Source organism: Orcinus orca, chromosome 6 (assembly GCF_937001465.1).
Source record: "Orcinus orca chromosome 6, mOrcOrc1.1, whole genome shotgun sequence".
NCBI lineage: Eukaryota > Metazoa > Chordata > Mammalia > Artiodactyla > Delphinidae > Orcinus > Orcinus orca.
The window spans coordinates 69147310-69171551 of NC_064564.1; the positions used below are offsets into that span (position 1 = coordinate 69147310).

The 24242-nt window shown below is 47.3% G+C and overlaps 1 protein-coding gene across 1 annotated transcript; it reads right to left on the bottom strand.

Annotated features, from left to right (window-relative positions):
- Positions 1–5953: 5953 nt before the first annotated feature.
- DMRT3 (doublesex and mab-3 related transcription factor 3) lies at positions 5954–20514 on the bottom strand. Its single transcript, XM_004276431.3, has 2 exons — positions 19795–20514; positions 5954–7626 (listed from the first exon to the last, which is right to left on the bottom strand). The coding sequence occupies exons 1-2, from the start codon at positions 20243–20245 to the stop codon at positions 6662–6664; spliced, it is 1416 nt and encodes a 471-aa protein (XP_004276479.1). The 5' UTR covers positions 20246–20514; the 3' UTR covers positions 5954–6661.
- Between the last annotated feature and the right edge of the window lie 3728 nt (positions 20515–24242).

A 24242-nucleotide genomic window follows, 5' to 3' on the forward strand; every position in this document is an offset into this window, starting at 1 on the left:
CACCTTAAGTGACTGAGGAGAGATGAAATGAGTTACTAGATGTAAATCGTGTAGAAGAATGGCTAGCACAGAGTAAGTGCTTTCTAAATGACTGCTCCTCGAGTCACAAATAACTCCAAACCATTTTTGGAAAATGCCAGATTCGGGATAGCGCTGATTTTTAATAATTTTCATTTGGGTTGGACCCAGACAGATCTTTTAAAATAATTAATAATATCTAACAGGTGCCTGGAATTGCTGATTTGAATAAGTCAGTGTTGGATTAACAAGATTTTGTCTAGGGTAGGTATAAACAGGAATATATAGAACATGTTTCTGACAGATACATACAGGGCCTTTGGCAAATCAAATACTCCACGTAATAGGGAGCTACGTGTGCATCATACCCAATTGCCAATTTTCAAAAATCTCTATAGAATAAAATATCTCTAACACTAAACCACATGAGATATAATGTTTCTTGAAGGTTCAGGGTCTGCGGTGAACCACAGCTATTACTGTAGTGGAGATGCTTTGGCAGGCTGGTTCCTAGTGCCTCAGTGTTTGCTGGTATTTTCATTCATTCATCAGCTTTGTTTTCCACAGACATTTGGAGTCTTTCATTCAAACCACAGTGCAAGTGTGAGGTCATATCTAAAACCACTAAGCAGTGACTCAAGTCCTCTGGAGGGACTTTTCTGAACAACTGCTGAGTTTACTTTCGGTTAAGTCCAGTAGCTTTGCCCGTGGGATATATGAAACTCTGGACACAGCCAAACAACCCCAGCAAACTCTCAGAATCCAGTTAGTAAATAAACTCCATTGTAATGTAAGAAAAAAACACTGCCCTTGCTATTTACCCTTCACACCGAAAGAGTAAATGATACTGTGGGAACAATGAAGGATATCACTGAAAAGAACATGAGCAAAAGGCAAAATTGCCTCTTCTAAGACTCCTCTTGCCCTGTAAGAATGGGATTTGGGCAGGATGCCTTCGGAAATGATTTTTTTCCCCGGGAATGACAACATTCAGTACCACATAAGAAGTGAAATTGAAGCATTGATCTTATTCCTCAAATACAGGATAGCTTCAATATCAAAATTAACATATAAATGTAGCATCCATCTTATTTTGAACTCACTTCTGCTGAGTAAATGCACATATAAAGAATGAATCACTGTAACAGTATGCAATGAAATCAAGTTCATTTTTCAAATACGTCAGTTCAAATGCAGTCAGTGCCTGTTTTCTGGGCACCCAACAAATGTTCCCAGGATGCCTCCCCTACCATCGTCTCCCACAGATCCAGCCACAGGGCAACCTGGGGACCCTGGAAGATGAGTCCCTGAAGAGCAAACCCCATAATATATGACTGCTACACTGCACTGAATAGGATCCCCTCCTCTGGTCCTATTCTTTTCATAAATTTTAAATGTTCTTAGGCTCTTAGAAGCTGGCCAATTAACTGTAAGAGCCTAGACCAGAGGTCTACAATCACTGCCCCTTTTCCCTGGTACCTGTCCCCTTTCCAGGTTGCTCTTCTATTAATTTCAACGACAGCCATACACCTGGCTAACAAATGCCTTGCTTCTCAAGACGTTTGTGAAACTACTTCTGGTTTTCCCATCATCAAGAGTGTGGAGATAATACAGATATAATAGAAATGCTTCTACTTTTCACTGTGTATTTCCTGCAATCTAGCCCAGATGCTATATAACAACTTTAAAACACATTTGGGAGCCAGCAACTGAAATTCACGTACAATTAACTTCTGTTTCTACATATTATTTCTGGAGATTCCACTATGGAATTATGGAAGTATACAGCAAATTACTATGTTAATTTTTTTCTTCTGCAGGACTGGCATGTTTGTAAGTCTATTTTAAACTCACTCTTATTCACTAAAATTCAGTTAAGAGCAACATCTCTTTTGAAAAACTTACTGCTTTATACTCAGATTATATTATCACCAAACAGCTCATGTTAAACATGGACAGCAGAATAAAATCAAGTGATCTGAAAAGGACAAAACAAAACCAAAAATAAAACCAAGAAACAGAAAAGAAAACTGTTGATATTTCACAGTGAGATGTCGCCTCACACCTGTTAGAATGGCTATTACCAAAAAGACAAGAGGTAAGTGCTGGAGAGGGTGTGGAGAAAAGGGAACCCTCTTGCACTGTTGTTGGAAATGTAAATTGGGGCGGCCACTATGGAGAACAGTATGGAGGTTCCTCAAAAACCTAAAAATAGAACTACCATATGATCCAACAATTCCAATTCTGGGAATATATCCGAAGAAAATGAAAATACTATCTCAGAGAGATATCTGCACTCCATGTACATTGCAGCATTATTCACAACATACGGAAACAACCTAAGTGTCCATCGATGCGTAAATAGATAAAGAAAATGTTACATCCTAAGTGAAATAAGCCAGCCACAAAAAGACAAGTACTATATGACCTCACTTATATGTGGAATCTAAAAAAGCCAGACTCACAGAAACAGAGAGTAGACTGGCGGTTGCCAGGGGCTAAAGGGTGGGGGAAATGAGGAGATGTTGGTCAAAGTGTACAAACTTCCAATTACAAGATGAATAAGTCCTGGGGATCTAATGTATGGTGATTATGGTTAACAATACTGTATTGTATACTTGAAAGTTGCTGAGAGAACAGATTTAAACCACAAAAAGAAGTAATTATGTGAGGTGATAGATGTGTTAACTAACCTTATTATGGAAATCATCTTGCAACATATACACATGTCAAATCATCACATTATACATCTTTAACAATGCTACATGTCAATTATATCTCAATAAAGCTGGAGAAAGGGGAAGGTTTGTTGATACTTCTTAGAACCCAAAGCTCCAGGGCAAAACCTATTTCCAGGTGTCACGAGTAAGCCAGGAATCACGGAACAACTGAAAAACTGGCAGCAGTCCCCTTAGGGGAAAGGATAGCATGTTTATGCTAATATCTGGTCCTTTACCAAACCCAAGTTTCCAGAAACAGGCATTTCTGATCCCAAACGTGTACTCGATCTAATCATTAACACTGACACTACCATTATTTGAACTGGCTCTAGGGCGTGAATTAAGACTGCGTACACAGTGAACTTTACTCTTGCCGTAGGAAAGCAGATGTGAGTGGAATGGGGATCTTGAAATCCCCAGCATCACAATTTGTATCCCTCAGCTCTTTTACTTGGCATACATAGATCTAAGAAGGAAACCTAAGGATGTGATGCAGAGTGAGGCAGATCTCAAATCTTAGTGAGTTTAAGAATTACGTGGAGGGACTTCCCTGGTGGCGCAGTGGTTAAGAATCCACCTGCCAATGCAGGGGACACGGGTTCAAGCCCTGGTCCAGGAAGATCCCACATGCCATGGAGCAACTAAGCCCGTGCGCCACAACTACCGAGCCCGTGTGCCACAACTACTGAAGCCCACGCGCCTAGAGCCCGTGCTCTGCAACAAGAGAAGCCACTGCAATGAGAAGCCCGCGCACTGCAATAAGAGTAGCCCCCGCTCGCCACAACTAGAGAAAGACCGCACGCAGCAACAAAGACCCAACGCAGCCAAAAATAAATAAATAAATAAATAAAAAAGAATTACCTGGAGAGGATGGTAAAAATGTAGGCGCTTAGGCTACAGGGATTCTGCACTCAACAAGTGGGGCCCAGGAATCTAAGCTAGAGACTAAGTATCAGGTGCCTGGACCACACTTTGAGACAAACTGCTGCAGGACAACACGAGTAGCCCACCCGCCATCACATCAAAGATGAACAAAGCATCTACTGCAAGACTAGCAGGGGGAAAGGGGCACTGTGGGTTAATAGGAATTAACTCTCTATAAGCCTGGCCTGACTCAACCGCAAGCGTACAGCTGAGGACCCAGATATTCTGTGTGACAGATGGGATTTAACTAGGAACTGGTTGATGTTGTTTTCCTCTTTTCATCCAGGTGTTGAGTTTCCTGTGAAAGAGTGACTGAGTGCCCATGGGCAGAGGAGTGTTCACTTCCCTTGAATTCTTACATGCCAACCGTAGCAGGATGGTCTTTGAGAGCTGAGCTAGAATCTAAGAGGTTTTGCCACTTTAACCAGAGGGGCCTCAGCTGTCAGGACTGCAGAGGAAGCAACACTGAATGCAGGAAGCAGGACATAGGATCTTAACGAACAATTTTTCCCTCCGACCCCGTACCACACTTACCGCACCGAAACAAACAGATCTTGCTTCAGAAGTACACTGAGGATCAAACATACCTGTAGTAGCCCAGAAATAAGCTGTCTTATAGGCAGTTCCATTTTGCTGGCCATTGGAAAAAGAGGGCAAGGACTTTGATGATCTGTGGGCAAAATCAAACTGTCAGGATACCATGTCTTAAGCCGTTTTGCTCAATCCAGGTCACTCAACCTGAAGATATGACAGATTTTATAGCACTGTCATCTCATATAGAATCTGTTATCATTGTTGCTTGTTAAATAAATATAGATAAACTTTTGAAGATACCTTTGAAAATACATTTTTGCTAGGTAGGCCCAGACATTAGCCCATCACTACCATATAAAATGTCCTGCACATGTATTTTTAGAATCAGGGGTCACATTATTCTCCTCTCCAGCCCCTCACTAAAATATAACCTTAACAACAAATCGTATTTACTTTTAAACACTCTGGTATGTAACCATGTCAACTAAAGACACATTAGTCCAACTAATATAAGGAATTTTTCCCCTCAATGATTTCTCACTCCAAAGGTGCCCAGTAGAAATAAAAATAAGATTTTGTTTGTTTGAAATATGTTTTCCTCCTGGGACCTATGCAAGGGTGGTGGGCAGCTGACATCAGCTCCTGTTCCCACTGAGGGAGGAGCATCTCAGGCCGAGAGGATTTGCCCTTCTTCCTCCCAGGATGAAGATCCCTTCAAGACCTATCCTTGTGCTGGGAGCTCTCTCTGCATCCTTGTCATGTAAAGGGTTTCACTTCTTTCCCTTCCACATTCATAAGTTCATTGTCTGACCTGGGCAGTCATCTCTCCTCTCCAGCATTCTGAAGAAAGGAGTAAGAAGTGGTTGGTGTGAGCACCACTGCACACGATTGTTCGAAAACTCACTTTTAAAAATACCTGCGCAAGAAGTTTGCCATATACAGTAGCCCCCCCAAAATGCTTTTTAAATGAAGGGGAAAAGCCCTGAAGTTTCGCTGTGGTCATCCCCCAAAGCCAGAATGGCATCTTCTCCAAGTGAGAATGAGGGAATCCACTTCTTCATCCTGAATGCAAATAGGAGTATATACTGAACAGGAGTAACTGCTCTCACGGATGGAGTACTTTCTCTGTGTCAGGTACCGTGCTATGCACTTTGCTTACTTTCCACACTGTAGATGTTTTCATTTTTACTTTGTTTTTAACGAGATTCTCCATCATATAATCCCTGCTGTCTTGGACTCAACGGGCAGGTAACTCGGACAATAACATACAAAGAGCATCCTCTTACACGTAATAGGCACTCAATAATTATCTGTTGAAGAAACAAATAAACGGATGGAGGGACTGAGTTAAGTCTATTCTTGAAAAATAAATTCTGTCTTTCTGAACGCAGCCCCCAAACTTTGCCATTCATATTTCTCAAGGGACATTGCCTTTAACTGAAGCCTTGATCCATGCACTGGTAAGTAGCTTTTATATCAAGTTTCTATTTTTAGAGATCCTCTTTCCACAAGTAGAAATGACATAAACCAAGATCATCTCCTTAGTTTATTTTTTTCCAGAGTCCTTAGCATGCTACATTAACCTGACAAAGCTTAATCTTGTGTTCATTTCACAATACATTTCATGCAGTTCACAGCTGGGATTGGCTTTACACTGACATTGACATTACACGTTTCGATTCAGCCATGTGAAAAGAATAATTCTTAATGGAGTTTGTCTCTGAAAACTGTCCAAGCTTAAATAAGCATGTGAGCGGTTCACTCTATTAAGTGCAGTCTCTCTTTAAAATGCAAGGATTTTTAGCATAGGAGTATAAGGTCCCTGTTTATAGTCCGTTTGCAACCGAACCACTGCCTTTAGGTTTCACATATCCTAAGGAATCCTCTTTTACAAAATTTCATTCAAGGGGTTTCCCTGGTGGCGCAGTGGTTGAGAGTCCGCCTGCCGATGCAGGGGACGCGGGTTTGTGACCCGGTCCGGGAAGATCCCACATGCCGCGGAGCGGCTGGGCCCGTGAGCCATGGCTGCTGAGCCTGCGCGTCCACAGCCTGCGCTCCGCAACGGGAGAGGCCCGTGTACCGCAAAAAAAAAAAAAAAAAAAAAAAAAAATTTCATTCAAGTATACTATTTTATTGAACATTCCAGGCTGAGTTTAGGGGCAAGGCTGACCTTCAGCTCTACATCCCCAAATAAATCTTCCATGGGCCCAAGGCTTTCCCAAGACTATTCTCTTTTACAACGAACATTCAGCACTAAAGCCACAGAGCAGAGCTATTTGGCATTTTCCAGTGAAGTGCAAGAAATTAAATAAGTTATGTTTTTATTGCTAAGGCATAGAATCAAGCACAGTCACTTTGTGAAACAGAAGGAAAAGGTATACACAGGATGTGGCCTCTCCTCAAGGGGGGGCCAGGGTTCAAATGCACAGACAATGTCACCTGGTCACCACCCATCGGGTAGCACTTTAAGATGAAGTGTTGAGTATTCTAGAGTCTGAGGAGTCAGACCTCTCGTCATAGTCGTCCTCGGCGTAAATGGACTGCTTTGACACGATGGGACACCCATCGTCAGGGATGGGTATCCGAGGGTCTTCGGGGACGCGGGCGGGGAGGACAGGTGAGCTTCTGAAGACGCTGGTAGAGTTAGTGGGGAAAGGGCTGACGTACTGGGACCTCAGCTGGTACTGTTGCTGCAACGTCATGCTGTTCCACAGGGTGACATCGTTGGGAAGAAAGGGGCTCGACTGGTTTCTCGCCAAAGTATTCCTCAGCATCAGAGGGTACCGGGGGGGCTGGGGGAACGGGTGCTGCAGGGGCACGGCCAGGGGGTTGGGGACCACGTTACTGGAGTCGGCGGAAAACCTCAACGTGTCTGGGACTCTGAAGGCCGAGCCCACGGACCATTTGGAAGAGGAGATGGGGTAGGAGCTCAAGGTGTGTTCAAAGATGTGCCCGCTGGAGGGCAGCACCAGGCCCTCGGGCTCTGCCGCAGTTCGGTCTGCGGCCAAGCTGGAGGTGCGGCTGGAGAGCAGGACCTCCACGGCGCTCACCAGGTCGCCCCCGCAGCCCTTCAGGATCAGCTCCAGCACCGTGGGCTTCTGATTGGGGAATATTTTTTTTAACACTTCCAGGGGCGGTCTGTTGGCTTTCAAGCTGAAGGGCAGAGACACGGTCCCCGAGGGGCCCTCGATCAGGAGGTGATTCTGCTCCCCGGGGTACTTGGGGCTGTCGGGTCGGCTCTCGGAGCTGCCTCCGTTCTTCTGGACCGCATACCCCCCTTCGTCCACCGACACTATCTCGGGGCTCTCTGGCGTGAAGCAGCCCTTACTTTTGGCCACGTCCGGGGAGCTCCTCTGGTCCGTGTCTTTGTCACTGAAGGTCTCAGTGGTGTCCGCTGTGCTGCTGTCCCCGAGTCGTTCTTCAGTCAAATCTGAAAAGCAGAGAACAGCTGGGTTAATCCTTTCCTGGTGTGTGTAAAGGGGAACAGATGTGCTCAGGAGAGGGCCCTACATGGGCTTTCTGCAAGGGGAACTGCTTCCTTGTGGGTTATAACATACTGCAAGCCTTAAAAATATCCAGTGTGTCACTGGCAAATGGGAAAAAAATACCTGAAAATAAAGGTCTAGAAATCGGAGTGATTTCTCAGAATGGTGTGTGCAGGGAAGCTTGCCTTCTGCACAGAACGGAAACACGATACCTACAACCACAGATGTGGCTGTCTAGCGCTAACAATCTAAATAGGGGCCAGGCTGGGGATAAACACCAACCAGGGAAGAACAGGAAAATGAACCCAGGCTTGTCTTCCGGTCCCTCTTCTGCAAATGAGGTGGCCGGTGTCATTCATAACAGCCGGTGCACGACGCATATACCCATGGGAAATTTTAATATTTTAAATCCATTTTCCCATAGGCAGATTTTGTGTCAAATGTCCTGTGAACTCGTCGTCAGTATGTTTCATCAGGATACCATGTACAATAACTAGTCGATATGATTGCCAAAGTGAAACAGGCAGCCTCTATACATTGAAATTTTTCTTAAAAGCACACTCAAGGTCCTGGCAGACTTGGTTGCCTATAACCCACACTAGAGGGTAAGCAAAACCAGCTGTGAAATCTGGATGTGGGACAGGCTACAGAGAGAAAGAAGGAAATGGCTGGAGAAGGCTTCTGAAACTGCCAGGGAGCAAGATCCACCAGTGAAGCAGTGCGTCCATAACTCCAGGACCTGGGCTGCAAGAAGCAGACAGGTTTTCATGAACTGTTTCATTAGTAAAGGTCATGGAGAGAACTTCAAGATACCTTCCTGAACTATATTAAAAGAAGAGAGAAACAAAACAAAACAAAAAGCTTCCCAAATAAAGCAGAGATTTGCCGTGAAGTAAACCAGTTGCAAATTTAACATTTTGACTTAAGACATCACCCCCCCACAAGGGCTAGTATTACGGTGCTAAACAGGAAGGAAGGAAGGAAGGAAGGAAGGAAGGAAGGAAGGAAGAAGTAAATAAGTAAGATTGGTATTGGTCTGCTTGCAGAAGTAGGCTCTAAGAGATCTTAATAATAAAGAAACATATTCTTTATTAACAAGCTATATGCGAGTGGATTTTTATCCACTGCCCTGCCTGAATAGCCTCACTGTCGCCTTCTCAGTGGGCACACCTGATTATGTGTAGATAGCCAGCTGGTGAAATTTCATCAAAGCAGCTTCTAAAATCCATCTCCTCCTATTTGTTGTTGCTTATTTTAAAACGCTTAAACAGGGACTTCCCTGGTGGTGCAGTGGTTAAGAATCCACCTGCCAATGCAGGGGACATGAGTTCGATCCCTGGTCCGGGAAGATCCCACGCGCTGTGGAACAACTAAGCCCGTGCGCCACAACCATTGAGCCTGCGCTCTGGAGCCCGTGAACCACAACTGCTGAAGCCTGCGTGCCTAGAGCCCGTGCTCCGCAACAAGAGAAGCCTCCGCAATGAGAAGCCTGCGCACCGCAATGAAGAGTAGCCCCTGCTCGCCGCAACCAGAGAAAGCCCGCGTGCAGCAACAAAGACCCAATGCAGCCAGAAATAAAGAAAATTAATTTATTTTTAAAAGTAAATAAAAAGCCTTAAACAAAGGCCCATTTATGAGCATTGTTCTAATATGGGATGTACCTTAATTATAATTGAAAAACAAAACTTTGATTCTTCACAAAGCAATAAATATGTCTTAGGCATAAATAAATACTTTAAGAAATTCTTAAACTATATCCGTGAAACTTTCAATTATAAATCTGATACAAATTCGTAGTTGTCCCAAATTTGCATTTTATGTACACTGCTTCTTTTTCCAGTACAAAATATCAAGTGTCCATGTGGCGGTCAGTTGCAGCCCACACACATGAAGCCATTTCTGCTTTCTGTAACAACTCTGGGATATGCACAAAACACCTATTTTTGCAAGAGAAATTTGACATAACCTCTCCTGCAACTTCCTAGGACTGGAATCCCAGTTTTCACCCCCTGGGTTAATGTGGTATTTGTCCTTGATCCCAAGGAGAAAAACAGCAACAAAAAAGCTTCCATATCTTCATATTCTAATCAGCTAGACCTGCCTACATTTTCCTGACTCAGGACCCCACGCCTACCTCTTGGTGTTACGCTATCGTTAAACACTTGACAATAAGCGGACAGTGACAGTATGCTAACTCAGCACTGAACTCAACACACAATTGGATCTTGGCCCCTGCTCAGCGGAGCTTGGGAAAACAAGTCAAATACTCTCCTGGGGAAAATATGGACATAAAATAATGTTTTCAATACTGTGCTCCTCTAAACAGTTTTCTTATTTCTTTAGCTTTCATTATCTATTATTGTCAGCATCAAGTACTTGTATTGCCGTAACCTGCAAGACACTGAGGAAAACAGAATAAAGGGTGGAAAATACCAGGATGTATAAGACTGGCCCCTAACTTGTGGAATTTATTACCAAGTTGGGGAAATAAGACGCATGTGCAAGGGGGAAAGCAAACACAACCAGGCAGAATTTGCTAAGCAGCAAATCTGCACACATGGAACACAAATGTTCATAGCAGCATTATCCACAAGAGCCAAAGAGTGGAAGCAACCAAGTGTCCATCAAAGATGGATAAAGGTGGCTTCCCCGGTGGCGCAGTGGTTGAGAGTCCGCCTGCCAATGCAGGGGACATGGGTTCGTGCCCCGGTCCGGGAGGATCCCACATGCCGCGGAACGGCTAGGCCTGTAAGCCATGGCCGCTGAGCCTGCGCGTCCGGAGCCTGTGCTCCGCAACGGGAGAGGCCACAACAGTGAGAGGCCCACGTACCGCCAAAAAAAAAAAAAAAAAGATGGATGAATGGATAAACAACATGTGGTCCATTCATATAATGGAATATTATTCAGCCTCAAAAAGGAATGAAATTCTCACACATGCTACAATGTGGATGAATCACGCTAAGTGAAGTGAGGCAGACACAAAAGGACAAATATTCTATGATTCCACTTATATAACGTACCTAGAATAGGCAAACTCATAGTGACGAAAGTAAAATGGTATTACCAGGGGCTAGGGCAGGGGGTAAGAGGGACTTACTGTCTAATGGGTACTGAGTTTCACTTAGGGATGATGAAAAAGTTCTGAAAATGGAAAGTGGTGATGGCCACACAACATTGTGAAAATACTTAAAGCCACTATATTGTGTCCCTAAAAAAAAGGTTAAAATAGTAAATTTTATGTTATGTATATTTTACCACAATGAAAAAGTGAAAGAAATATGATACACAGTGTCATAGCAATACAGGGGATGGTGGGTTGTTGGGTTTCTTTTTTAAAGCAAGGAACAACTGGTTCTTCTAGGAAACAAAAAGGTATGTAAATACAGCTAAAAAGCTCTGATTGTGATATTTTTAAAAGAAATGCGTGAACCTAAAAATACCTTCCCACTTTAAAAGGTAACTTTTCCCCACTCTGGATGAGCTGCAAACACCGAAGACATTTGGGGAAAATGCTTCGACCTCTATTACCAAGCTTAGTCTTCCACAGAATGCTTTAGACGCCAGAAGAAAGTGATTCAAAGGGCAGAAGTTTAGCCAAAAGGGAACTAAGAAATGATGTTCTGGCTAATCTGTCATATCTACCATTTTGAAAATGTAGTATTTTTTTCAAGATGGTAAAGGACATACTGTCCCAATCAACTGGATATTGGACGGCAGGACTCTAAATCAGACAATACAAAATTTAACTTTTGAAGCTATTTTCCGGATCTGCAGAACGGGCCACGGTAGAATCCTCTATGATTGGCAGCTTGTTTACCAATTGTGAACCCCTAGACTGCACGAGGCCTCTTTCATATTTTCTTGTGCTACCCTTTGCACCTGCCACGGTGACATCCCCCGTGCAGCAAGAGCTTCTGGTGACTTCTCGAAGAGGGTGGTGGGTTGTGCTGATTCAGCCACACTTTCTCTCTGAAGATTTCCGGGCTGATCAGCCTCTCCAAAGGGGTGGGCAGGCTATGGCCAAAAAGTGAGAACATCTAACCGGATGTCACAGGAATCAAATCTACAAATTCAGAACGTTCCAACCAACTGAGTTCAGCACTGTTTATACTGTACTCAAAGGGGAGACGGAAGCCATTGAAGGAAGCAGTGAGTGGGACACACCCGTGGTGCCCACACACCTGAGCAACGCATCACGTCCTGCTAAGGGGTGCCAGGTAAGCAGACACCCAGACAACATCCAAGGCTGTTGGGGATTCAGAACCGGGCAAGGGAAGGCCAGCCTCTCACCTTGTACCAAGAATAACTCCTTACCCAGCGATAATTTCTAAAGGTCGGAACATACGAGCCCTGCAAATTTGCGGTGTCAAGTACGGTTGTATTGTTGTGCCTAAACTAGAAGTATTGTAAATTACTGTCATAAATACAGACTTTCACAAGTAATTATAGAGTTTTGGGCCCAGTGATAACGCGTAATTTAATAACGGGTGTTTCTTTACATCTGTAGATTTTTCCCTAAATGAACTTTACAAATTGTTCCGGTTGGTTTAAAACACAAAGGCCTTTCCAGATATAGAAATGTGAAACTGCCCAGTATCAAAATGAAAAAGGAAATACTCCCCAAATGCTTTAACCTCTTTCTCCTTGAAACGGACACCCTAATTCCTAGAACATTAAAGAGTAAGAATATATTTCAATTGAGAATATCTTTACTCCTAGTATATAGGTGCCAAAAACTACTAGACTAAAAGTAGAAAGAAATCACTCTCATCTGATATTACAAACCAGTTACTGAAAGTGATATCATCTTCTATTTTTAAAGCTAAACTTCTAGATATTTAAAAAAATCTTACCAAATGTTCACTCTTCAATTTCATATTTTTCACGATGTAGAAACACTCACAGCCATCCCTGAAATAAACTCTTCACGAGGGTAAAGGTATGTTTTTGAAAAAGTAGATACTCCATTGAGAAGGACACTGTTGCTATGGAAACCAATGCTCCAACTTCACAATATGTCTATGCCACGAGACAGCTACAAGACTTTAAGGAGAGAGAATGAACACCCACAGAAAAGTGACTTCCGATCTAAAATTACAGTTTGCAAATTTTAACTTTCTTCAGTGGATTTTTTTCATATGAAAATGCAGTTTTAAAAAAAAAAGTCCTAAGTATTTATTTGAAAGATGTTGAGGAAGCCTGTCACATATGCAAAACGTTCCGCTCCTGACATGAATGAAGATGAGCATCTTCCTCACTTAGGTGTGGGGGTCTTATCCATTCCTTCTATCTACGAAAATAAAATATAGCATACATCCAGAATAAAAACACGAAAGCACTGGCATGAAGAGCGCTGCTTCCTAGTGCAAAAGTCACTGGACTTTTTTGCTTCCTTTTGAAATCATGTCACACATTTTCAAACATGGACTGTCACGCCCTCATCTGTTCCCTTGAGCTCTGGGGAACATACCTCTCAATAACTGTTCCCTGATGGGTCGTTTTCAAAGTACACAAATCTTATAGCAATGGCCAGGAAGAGCCCCAGCTGGATGGGGCTTCCAGAAAAGACCCCTGCCCAGTCAGAATTCAAACAGGAGACACGCTTTTTACATTTTCTGTTATCCTTATCTCCCACTAGAAATGCTGAATCATAAAAAAGTGAATGGGTGAAAACCCAATATACAGCAGGGAATGAACGTCAGTCTAACATCTTTCCTTTTCTTCCGGGGGCTGGGGGGTGGGACCTTGTGAAAACTAAAAATACATAGTCATGTTTGCTTTTTTAAAATCATTAATGACACTGGCTTAATAACATAGGAAGAAATCAAGATGATTCCTGGGGACCAATATTTTGGCAGACATTGATATAGAAAGGGCTAGACTTAAGGAAGTGTGGACTGCAACTCTGGACTTTGTAAGTCCTGCAACAATTTAGTTTTGACCTCTTTCTTGACTCTGAAAGGAACACTTTTCAAGAAGCAGGAGGGCAATTACCTGTAAATCTACAAGTGTGTTTGGCAGTTATAAAAATGCAACTGGCTACTTATTCGTCCACCTATGTAACGAATATCATGAAATCTTTCACTCTGTGCCCAGGCACTGTGCTGGGTAAGATTACACAGAGATGATCAAAGCATTTGCCTCTTGGCTACTGAGAGGCTTACAGTTTACTAAAGAATATTTTGCAAAAATTCCAAGTTATCTGTGCAGTGAGTTGTATTTTATATTGAAACACAGCAAGTAACCCAAAGGCCAGCAGCTGGGCAGACCGCTGTATTCATGGGAGGGAATGTTGCCGTAAACATTCACATATAAAGACTATGAGTGGAACATCTACTGAATGAAACAAGTGATACTTAGTGGGGGGAAACAAGCAGAACACTGACCCCACCTTTGTAAAATTTAAGTCTGCCCAGTCACTGCAATCAAAAGGGATGAGAGATTCGGTAGAAAACCGATGTTCTGAATGTTAAGTTTTCCATAATATTGTTACTCAGTAGTTGATTGTGCTTATTTTTTATAGCTGTTTAACTGTATAATAAAATGCAAAAAAAAAACGCACCTAGTTATGTTTTAGTTTCCCCTAGTTTCTTCAGAGAACAGTAGTTTGCAGTGACTCACTAAAGCCATTGGGCGACTCTTGGGAGTGATGTGACAGGATCCCAAGGTGATGGGCCCCGCGATGACCAATGTTCCACCACTCAGGCCCCAACCTCTGCCACCAGCGCCCATGTAAACCCTGGTGCAAGGCCCACTGTGCCACCAGAGTCACATCACACTAGACATGGGGGTCCAGGGACCCGAGTGACTAATGGCTGAGGGGCCGCAACAGGTTAGAAAGCTGAAGAAAGGAGGGAAGCTGGAGAAACGGAAGAGGCAAAGAAAGGGAAAGGAGAGGCAGGCAGGCACGTAGGTGTTCACTGGGTTCTGCCTGCCTTCCCGTCAGGAAAACGTCCAACATTTCCAGAAAGGGGCTCCAAGTCTTCCGGGGACGTTGATTTATGAAGATTCACTCCCTTTCCCTCTGTAAAGCTGTTAGCTGAGAGTGCTGACTCGCTGCAGCAAAGAATTTCTCATCAATGCTCTTTGATTGTATTTCGCAAACAAAATGCCTGTTGCTCGGTAACATTTCACTTGAGCCTGACCTTCCCCGAAAGTTATTGCTATCAGATTAGCTTTACACTGTCCTCCTGTGATTACTGTAATCTTTTAAACCCGGGAGTTCATCCATCAGGGAAAAGACGAGTTGGTTGTGTAAGTTGAGAGCACGGCTATCCTGCCAGGTTTATAACTCAGAGGGGTGTGTTAGGTGGGGGAGGTTCTGTCCTGGATGGCAGTGGAACTCTGTGGTTCCCAGACGTGGAAAACGCTCCCGTTTTCCTGTCCACCCTGTGCTCAGATCCACAAGATGGACACCAGCGCCTCTCCGAGCCGGCCGGGTGTGGGGGGGGGCAGGTAGCTCGGGCTCCACAGGGAGAAAGAGGCTGGGAGATCCGCCAGAGGTACGCCCACCCCGAGGGGCGCCCCCGAGGACTTTAGGGCTGGGCCCGCCCCGGAGGCCTAGGGTTGCCAGATAAAATAGCAGGATGCCCAGTTAAACCTGCACTTAGCAAAAATCACAATGTTTCAGTACAAGTGTGCCCCATACAATATTTGATATCCCTTTTTTGTGTTTATTTGCAGGTTTCTTGCTAAATCGGGCAACCAACCGAACAGGCGGGGTCTAACCCAGCCCACGGGGCTGAGCGCGAGTGGAAGGTGCCGCCGCAGCGGCGGTGCCGCGAGAATTGGGTGCAAGAGAACAGTGGTCCAGGGCGGCCGCAGGGGAGCCGCGAGCGCGCTGCTGCCACCGCACGGGCCTCTCCCGGCGTCCCATCCATCCCTGACCCGGCCCGGGGTCCCTGAGCCGCCGCCCCGCACTTCCACTCGCTGCGCTCTCGGCTGCGCCGGGGCCCAAGAAGCCGGTCCGTAACTCGGCAACTCGCTGGGCGCCGGTGGGAAAGGCCCGGAGCTGTGAGCAGCCCGGCGTCCGCCCTCCAGAGCCAGCCGTGGGTAAGGTTTAGGAGAAGACCAGTGCGGTCTCGCTTCTTCCTTTTCGTTTGGTTGGTTTTTGCTTTTTAAAGTGCAACTCTGAGTCAGGCCCCTCGGCCCAAATAAAAGACCCTGTTTTAAATTCGTAGCTACCCTTCATGAGTGACTCTGAGGTCTCTCCCACTTTTCCTTTGCTTCAGCCTCTAGCCGTGGAGAATTTCCCATCCTGGCCTGGACCGGTGTTGTGGCAACATTCATCCATGCAGGTGCGTGTCTCTTTTTTTTAAAAATTAAAGTAAAATTTAAAACTAGGAAGCTGACCAGACAGGACCTAATCAAGCTGGAGCTGAAAAGCCCAGAGCAAGCATAAAGATGCTAGGAGGTGCCGGCCAGGAGGTCAAATCAAATAAAGGCAGTTTTCCAAAATCTCCCAACTTCCCTTCCTGTAGGTCTCTTGTTCTTTCCATTTCAGAAGACATAAACAAGAAAGGAGACCCTACTTTCCTAGTTAATCCTGCTCTCTTACTCCTAATCAAATAGGATGTTTTAGATTTCTTTTCCTTTAAGAAATTTTTTAACAACTTATTTACGTATTTATTTTGATGGCAGATGTAAACCTAGGAAGCATCTGTAGCCACAGCCCTTTCCTCTGGCAGCCTGAGGAGACCCCGGCCACTCTCCCGGAGCAAGGGTAGGGTGTGGGGGAGGAAGCCAAACAGAGGAATGTGACTTCAGCCTCTCACCTTGGTCGTGACCCCTAACTTTCCTCAGCTCTACAGCCCAGGCCCTGAAAGGCTGGCTTGGCTGGTTGAGGCTGCTGACTCTCATACTCCAAGAGCTGAAAGGTGTTCAAGCTTCCCAAGGTATTTTCCTGACGGGAAGGAGGGGGGAGTGAAGAGGAAATGAAAGAGAAACGCATCAATAGGATAGATTTAAAGGAGCTTAGACTAGAATTTGGGGTTCAATCAAAATCTAGTAATTCCAGGCCAGTCGTAGATGATAATCTAGGAGCAGGGGAAATGTACACCCAAAACGGAAAAAAAAAAAAAAAAAGCTTTAATCCATTGCTAGAAGTTACAACCTGAGAATATGAAAATTCTCCTTACAACCACCTCCACATTAAAAGGGATGTTAAACATGATACACCGTTAGATAAAACAATCCCTGTTCCTTTAAAGAATCGGAAGCAGAATTGGGGAAGGAAATTTATTCCACCTACAAAACTGAGTCTTGGTATTAATGTGGCTCCCTGAACTGGGTGTTTTTTCCTCCAGCGGTGCCCAGCAAACATTCCCTTCTCTAGGGCGTGTACTTTTCACAAGGATTTCTGGAGAGGGGGAAAGACTCTGTGTGTTTGTGCACTTGCATTTGGAGCCAACAAAAAAAGCAAATGTCTCCACAGCTATGTACTAAAGAGACCAACCATGTTTTTGACACTGAAATCACAAAGAAACAAATCTCCATAAACCACCAGGAGATATTTAGAGATTCCTAATGGTCTGTGAACTTACTGTACATGTAACTTACTACCATTCAAACAGAGCTCCATTTACTTCTCTACATAGTGAGCTACTTGCCAAGGACCATATCTGACAAGCTTCTCAATACGCCTGGTATGTTACATACAAATGCATCATAAGAACAACTGCCAAAAAAGGAAAAATCCATACAGTCCCATTCAGGCCGTTTTCCCTAACTTAAAACCCAAATGGGCTTTCTCTGTACAAAGCATTGCATAGAACTGATCCACTTGTATACTTGCCTTCCTAATGGAAAACAATTATCTATTCCTTTCCTGCCCTCTCTCGCCATCATCGGATTGGTGACTGGCTTTTTGTTGGTGTTGAATGGAATTATGGGGCCCGAACCAATTGAAAGCAGAAAACAAAAGTTACATAATAAATGTGCAACGTATGCATTAGGACCTGAGCATTTGATCCCTGATAGTTTAGGCCCCCAAAGCCATCACTCTGACCTTTTCTAGTGGTAAATCCTATTCTCCTTTGCAATTACTTGTTTTCATTTTGAAAGGCTCAGGTCATCCCAGAACACTTAGTTCTGAGTAAAAGAGAGGGCACCAGGTCTGGTTTGTCCAGTTGCCGTCTCCGTCTCCTATTCTCCCCAAGCATGTATCCTTCTGCTACTGAGGCTGCTGCTTGGCCTTTCTGCCTGGCCCTCACTCCCCGCCTCCCAGGGTTATTTCTGGTTTTGTGACTCTATAGAAAGCATGAACTCTGGCTACCCCCAAGAATGATTAGAACAGCACACAATGTGAAGAGAATCCCCTCTTGGACAGGGACTCCAGAACCCAAAGCACTATTACACGGGTGCTGCTTGGGCAGGTGGCCACTGCAAGATGCTACCACTGTCACAAACTCAAAACTCCCGACCTAGTGTTGGGGGAAATGGAGACAGAGAAACTGGAAATGGAAAGGTTAAGAAAAGTTACTGGCATGGAGAACTGAGACAAAACTCTCCTAGTTACCTGCTCTAACTTAAAGGAGAAAAACAAAAAGAATGTCCTTTCCCCGCCCCCCTCCTATTCCTCTGTGACAAACCTATAAGTATGAAGAGATCACACTGACAAAAGAGAGTCAACTGGGAGTGGGCGGACATTACTCAGGGAAATGCTTATATTCTACCTTGGATTAAACATCCACAAAATCCATGTTCAGTAAACTCACTTCTGTCCTTAAAATACCCAGTTCTGCTCTTCCCATAAGATGTTCTCAGAGCTTCAGGTCTGGACAACATAACGGAGCAACAGGGCAGCAGAACTGCACCTGCCAGGCTGCCTACCAACTCACCCCAAATGTTTCCCTGGCTCCACACAGCAGTGCAGTGCTGCTGAAAGCCTCTCTCCAAGAGCCAGAGGTACAGTCTTTTTTGGGGTGGGGGGAGACTGGGGGTAGGCAGAAGCTCTACCATTAGTTCCGCCCACAGAAGAGCTTTGGGCCTTCCAGGGCCTTCCATCTCTGAATTCCAGCATACGCCTCAACCCCCTCCCTGAGAAGATGGGCTTTTTTCCTTTGTACATCTGCCCCAGTGAAAGGGAAAGACCAAACACCTGTCCACAGAATTCTACGAGCTTAAAATCAAAGGAGCCCTTGGGCTGGGCAGGATGGTAAACTAGACATTCTCCAGGAGGAAAGGCTCCACTGGGGTTTGCAAGGCTTTGGAGGCCCGAAGGAGGGAACCGGATGGAGAGGTGAGGGGAGGAATCTGCCCACCTCCAGGGCTCAGAGCAGACCCATGCTCTCTAAAGCACAGCAGAGGAGGAGAGGGGAGAGGAGAGGAGAGGACAGGAGGAGGCCCAGGCCCACCTAGAACTGGGGAAAGGACTCTCCAGGGCTGGCCTTCCTCACTGTAGGTCGTTTTGTTTCTGTTTCTTTAAGACCACGGTGACTGCTGAGGGCTGCCTGCGGAATGGTGTTAAAGGACCTGAGCAATTCTGCAAAAGGAGTTGGTTGACTCTGGGCGCACTAGATTCTGAGTCCCCGCTATCAGTGTGGGGGCCTTTCTGGCCCTTGTTTACTACTGCTTCTAAATAGGGCTTCTTTCAACAGACTGCAAGAGGCTGGAGGCCACAGTAGGCTACTTGAAAGGCTTCGGGTTCGCTCATATTCCCCGGGGGCCGAGAAAAACACCCAGAGTCATCCAAGCCTTGGGCCTTGGCTCCTTCCTTGCACCTACCCATCCCAACCTCCAAATGCGAGGCCCTCTAAAGCCTGCGGCAAGAAAGCCCGGCCGCACTGTGGTGTGTGCTCACGCGGATTTTAATTTGGTCCTGCCTCGACCTCTTTATTTACCCGTCCCCCTTTAACCTGGGGAAGGCACTTGGCGAGCCCGAGGCGCCTTTCCCATGGGCGCCTGGGTTCACCTCCTACCTCGCCGGGTCCAGACCGAAGATCGCTTCTGCCGAGAGAGTAAGGACCGGCTCGGCTGGAGTTGGGGCGGAAGGCCGGGCCGGGCCATCTTCCCAAAAATTCGCCTCCGAGCCTCCCAGCCAAAGCAGCAATAGCCGCTTGGAAGTGTTTTCGCCCACGCGCGGGGCCCACTGCGGCCCCGCCAACTGCTCTTACCTGGCTTGGCGAGCTGCGCCTGCAGCGCCCCAGGCTGGGGCTCCGCGGCCCAGCGCAGCGCGGCGGCAGCAGCCAACTCCACAGCGGGGCGCGGCGGCGGCGGCTGAGACGGCTGCGAGGTCGGCGGCGGCGGGACAGAGGTGGCGTCTCCCGGCGGCGGGGGTCCCGGCAGGGAGCGCAGCGAGTCGGGGATGAGGCTCTCGAGGCTCTCGTTGGCCTGCTGCCTGCGCAGCGCCACCTGCGCCGCCATGACCCGCTGCCGCTCGATGATAAGGATGCACTTCTCACAGGTGCAGTCTTTGAAGCGGCAGTAGCGTTTGTGGCCCTTGAGCCAGGACAGCACGCCGTGGTTGCGGCAGCGCGCGCACTTGGGTGTGCGCTGCAAGGGCGCCCGCGGCGGCTGCGACACGGGGCCGCCCATGTACAGGTAGGGAGAGCCGTAGCCGTTCATGCCCCGGGCTCCCGGAAGAGCTGGCGGGCTGGCGGCGGGAGCGAGTCAGGGGGCGCTGCACGACGGGTTGGGAGGCCCGCTCAGGGGCGGCCTCCGGGCGGCACAGTCTTTGGTCCAGCAGTCCCCGCGGCCGCGTGTGCTCCGGGATGGCCGGAGGGGCTGCCGCCGTGTTTACGGCTCCCGCGGCGCTCACAGCCTCAGCCTCCCGACTGGCGCTCCACCAATCTCACGCCGGTCGCGTCTCCGCCCGCCGCTGCTTTGGCCGGCACGTCCTCCCTCGCCGAGGCGCTGCGGCGGCTGCCAGGAGCCGGCGAGAGCTCTGATTGTGGTCTGAGCCAGCTCGTCTGCAGCTCCCGCGCGCGCAGGCCGGGCCCGGCACTTCCTCCGCCGCCCTCCCCCTACTCCTCCTCCCTCCCACCGCCACCCCCACCCCCACCCTCGAGGTCCAGGTCTCCTTGCATTCCCCACCCCACTCCACGCCTGCCTCCTTCCTTTCCGCTCGGGCCCTTCGATTCCCTGCACTTCACCTTCCTTGCCATCCGCCGTCGGGCCACTCTCACGGGGGCGCTCAAGGCCCCCTCCTCCAAGCTCTCTGTGCTTCCCCTGCCCGCGGCGGGCGGGACTGCGGCGCTCCGGGACGCGGCGGTGCACGCGGGGCGGGGAAGGGAGGACCAGCGCGGGTGAGGGTGGAGGTGCCCTTCGCTCTCTTCCCTTCCCTCCAGGCCTGATTTGGCGGTACCGAGCCCAAGGCCGCTTTCATTCCCACCCTTGGCCACAGAAACACAGCTCCGCGAGAACCGGAGCCTACCAGAGCCCTGCGGGTGCACTTGGTTCCCGGAGTGAGCCGAGAGGGTTCTAAGTTGGGGGGAGCCAGGCCCCGCGGCCACTGGCGGGAGGAGTTGGGGGCAGGGCATTGGAATTGGTTCGAGAAATGTTGGCTTTATTTCCTTTTGCAACATTTTTTTCTTTTGCAACATTTTTTTCTTTTGCTGCTGTAGAAAAAAATTATTGATTTTGAAAACCTGCTGGCCCAAGGATGACGACCCATTTTGCAGGCTATTTCAAAGGAAAAAACTGTCCTCTCTCTCTGGTGCAGAGTTTATTTCTCTACCCTCCTCCCCACGTTTTAATTTTAAAAAGTCTCTGTCCTGAAAAGCCGGGAAGCGCTCTTATGGGGGATTTGCTTAAGTATTGGGTCTATAAACTTTCAGAGAGCGGACGCAGGAACCACGCTAGCGCCCCCAAAGTTACCGCATATGATCTCCTCCCTGCCCAACGGCATTTGAGCGATAAACGGAGGTCTCGCGTGCCCCAATTCAAATGCCCACGGACTCATCAATCTAGTTATGGAAAGGGATGGGGCCACACACCCCCCCAGTGTCTTTGGGTAGGGGTGGGGGAGAGCCCTTGCACAAGATGACAGCATAAAACTTTGTTGAAACAGTTATTTGCGTGTTTCTAGTCCCCTAAGAGTACCGATTTGGCCTAAGGCAGACTACCACCACAAATGCACGGAGTCTCTCCCGCAGTGCAAGAAAACAAAAATAAAAAGCAGGTGGTTACAGCGACGCAGGGTAGCACAATGGCTCAGTGCGAAGGCGGGTAGAATGCAGTCCCGGAGCCGTCTGCCGGCAAGCTCCAGACAGCGCACTCTGAACTCAGCTCTTGGCGGTCTGGGCGAATCGAATGCGAAATCGGGGCGTATACGAGTTTGCTGCAATGGCCAACCGTTTGGCGGCACAGCTGCCCTTGTCCTCTCAGCTTTTCTCTGCACTGCCTTGGAAGCAAACAAGCAACCCGAAAACGTCCCACTGTGTTTGCTGTGAATTCAAGTAGCACCAGGCGTTCTAGCAGCCAACCCTCCGTTTAGAAGGGTGATTCCGGGAGGGGAGCAGGTTAAAAAGGGAACCTGCTTGTGTGTGTTTCCCTTGAAGCCCTTGACTGCCCCCCACCTCCCCCGTTTCAGACCTGCGGACCTCGTAGGGCGCGATAAGGAAACCCTAGCCCGAGAGGGCTAACCCTGGGAGGCCTGCCTCCAAAGCTGCTTCGGGAACAGACCCCTTAGTCTTGCCCCTAACCCACCGCCTCATGGATCTCTCCTCCCAAGCTTCAAGAAGAAAACAAGCCTTAAAAACACTACAACTGTGAGGAACTTCATAAACTCTCCAAACTGGAGGCCTAGGTGACCTGCAGCCCCGCGGGCCAGAGGCCCTGAAGTGGGGAGTTGACAGCGAGTCACTTCACTTAAGGAGAGACTTACAGGGCCTAGAAAGACACTGAATCTGGGAACTTTCGCGCTGAAATCTCCAGGTCTCTTGGGAATGCGGGGACCACAGACTGTTTTCAAAGCCAAATTTCTCCCGATTTTCTCCAAATGGTCAGGGAAACCAGGGAGTATAAGGAACTTGGGAGTAAAGAATTTTTTTAAAGGAAAGCAGCAGAGCTCTGCACCAGGTCTGGGGGATATTTCCACTACCAAGGCGACCCACTCTCCTCCCTCAGTCACCTAGCCACCTATCCCTTTGCCACTCAAGCAGTCTTGCATTATTTGGTCCCAGGGCCCCGTTTCACTCCAGTGCACATTGGGGGCTGAGATCTAAATACTCATTTGATATAGCGCAATAATCCTTTTCTCATATTTGATGGGAATGTTTTCCATAACCCAGTATTTGACAACATCTCCCTATAGGGACAGGTTTGTATTTATGTTGGTAAAATGTCCCCTGCCTCAAAGTCTATTGTAACCCAACACCTGACAACCCAGAGTCCCATTTCTGTTTGCAGAAAGGGTTTATTCAAGCACATAATGGGATCCCAGCAGAAAGCCTTTCAGAACAAGGGGCTATGGTAAACTTCACCACATGAACTCCGTTTCCAGGGCTATTAAGCTTTTAATTGGAAAATAGCAGAGGAAATTTCAAGGTGACTATAACGTGTTAGCAGTTAGTGCGGAGAAGAAAAGCCGGAGCGGGGATGAATGTAGAAAGCATATGGTCCGAATCACATTTAGGAGGAGCAGCCTGCTTCTACCAAGTCCCAGCGGCTTGTACACTTATGGGAAAAATCATCAAAGAAACTGGAAAGGGAGGGGGGAGGATTACAAGTAAGTGTAACCTCACTAGACCGGATCCACTCTCTCGTTCTGCGCTGGGTGGGGTGTGTGTGTCTGTATGTGCACGTGTGTGTTCAAACCACAATTAACTGGATAGAATTGTGATAGGTATTAACAGCGAAATGGTGAAAGATAGTGTGCATGTGTGGTTCTCTTTCTCTTGACGCACACACAATCTATATATGTACGTACATATGAGTCGGAGTGCAGGTGCCGGTGCTGAGAAACCGAAGATGTCCTGACTGGACGCTCATGACCGCAATCAACACTTAATCAAAAGGACAGTTTCATATTGTCCCGGATGTATAATACATCAGGAAATTTTCTGCTTTGCTGGATTCTCATGGAGGGGAGGTCAAGGTTCCTATTCTGCTGTTTAAAACGCGACCACGGTGACACTGGAGGCCGGGGCATGCAGAAAGCCCTTTTATTTTACTTATATTTTAGAAAGCCCTTTTAAAGCCGGAAAACGAGCTCCCTCTCCCCACGCATGAATTTTTCAGCTCTTACCCTGTCCGTGCCTCTTCGGCATCACTCATTGGCCAGCTTCACATCGAAAGGGGGGAACAAATGTCTAGCGAGGCGCTGGGGCCACTAGGAATCGATTTTTGGGGGTGACAATAATGCCCTTCCACATTTGGGAGAGACTCGTGTGCACCCCCATGGCATCCCCGAAGCCGCCCTCTGGGGCTCAGGACAGAGGGTAGAGACCTTGCGACCGGGGAGTCACTGAACCTGCGTCTGGCGGCCGGGGGACACAGCTGGTGTGAAGGAACATCCTGGACGGTCTCGTCCCCACACCATTTTGGCATCGGGGCCGAGGCTTTTCGGAGCAAACGGGACCTAAAACGGCCTTCAACCCCGGCGGCCCCCTGCAGACGCGGC

What these genes read in the sequence shown, in the direction of transcription:
- DMRT3 (XM_004276431.3), bottom strand. Translation starts at nt 20,245, where the DNA reads ATGAACGGCTACGGCTCTCCCTACCTGTACATGGGCGGCCCCGTGTCG. An exon ending in GGCGCAGCTCGCCAAGCCAG is followed by an intron (nt 7,627 to 19,794) that starts GTAAGAGCAGTT and finishes TCTGCTTTTCAG; the next exon opens with ATTTGACTGAAGAACGACTC.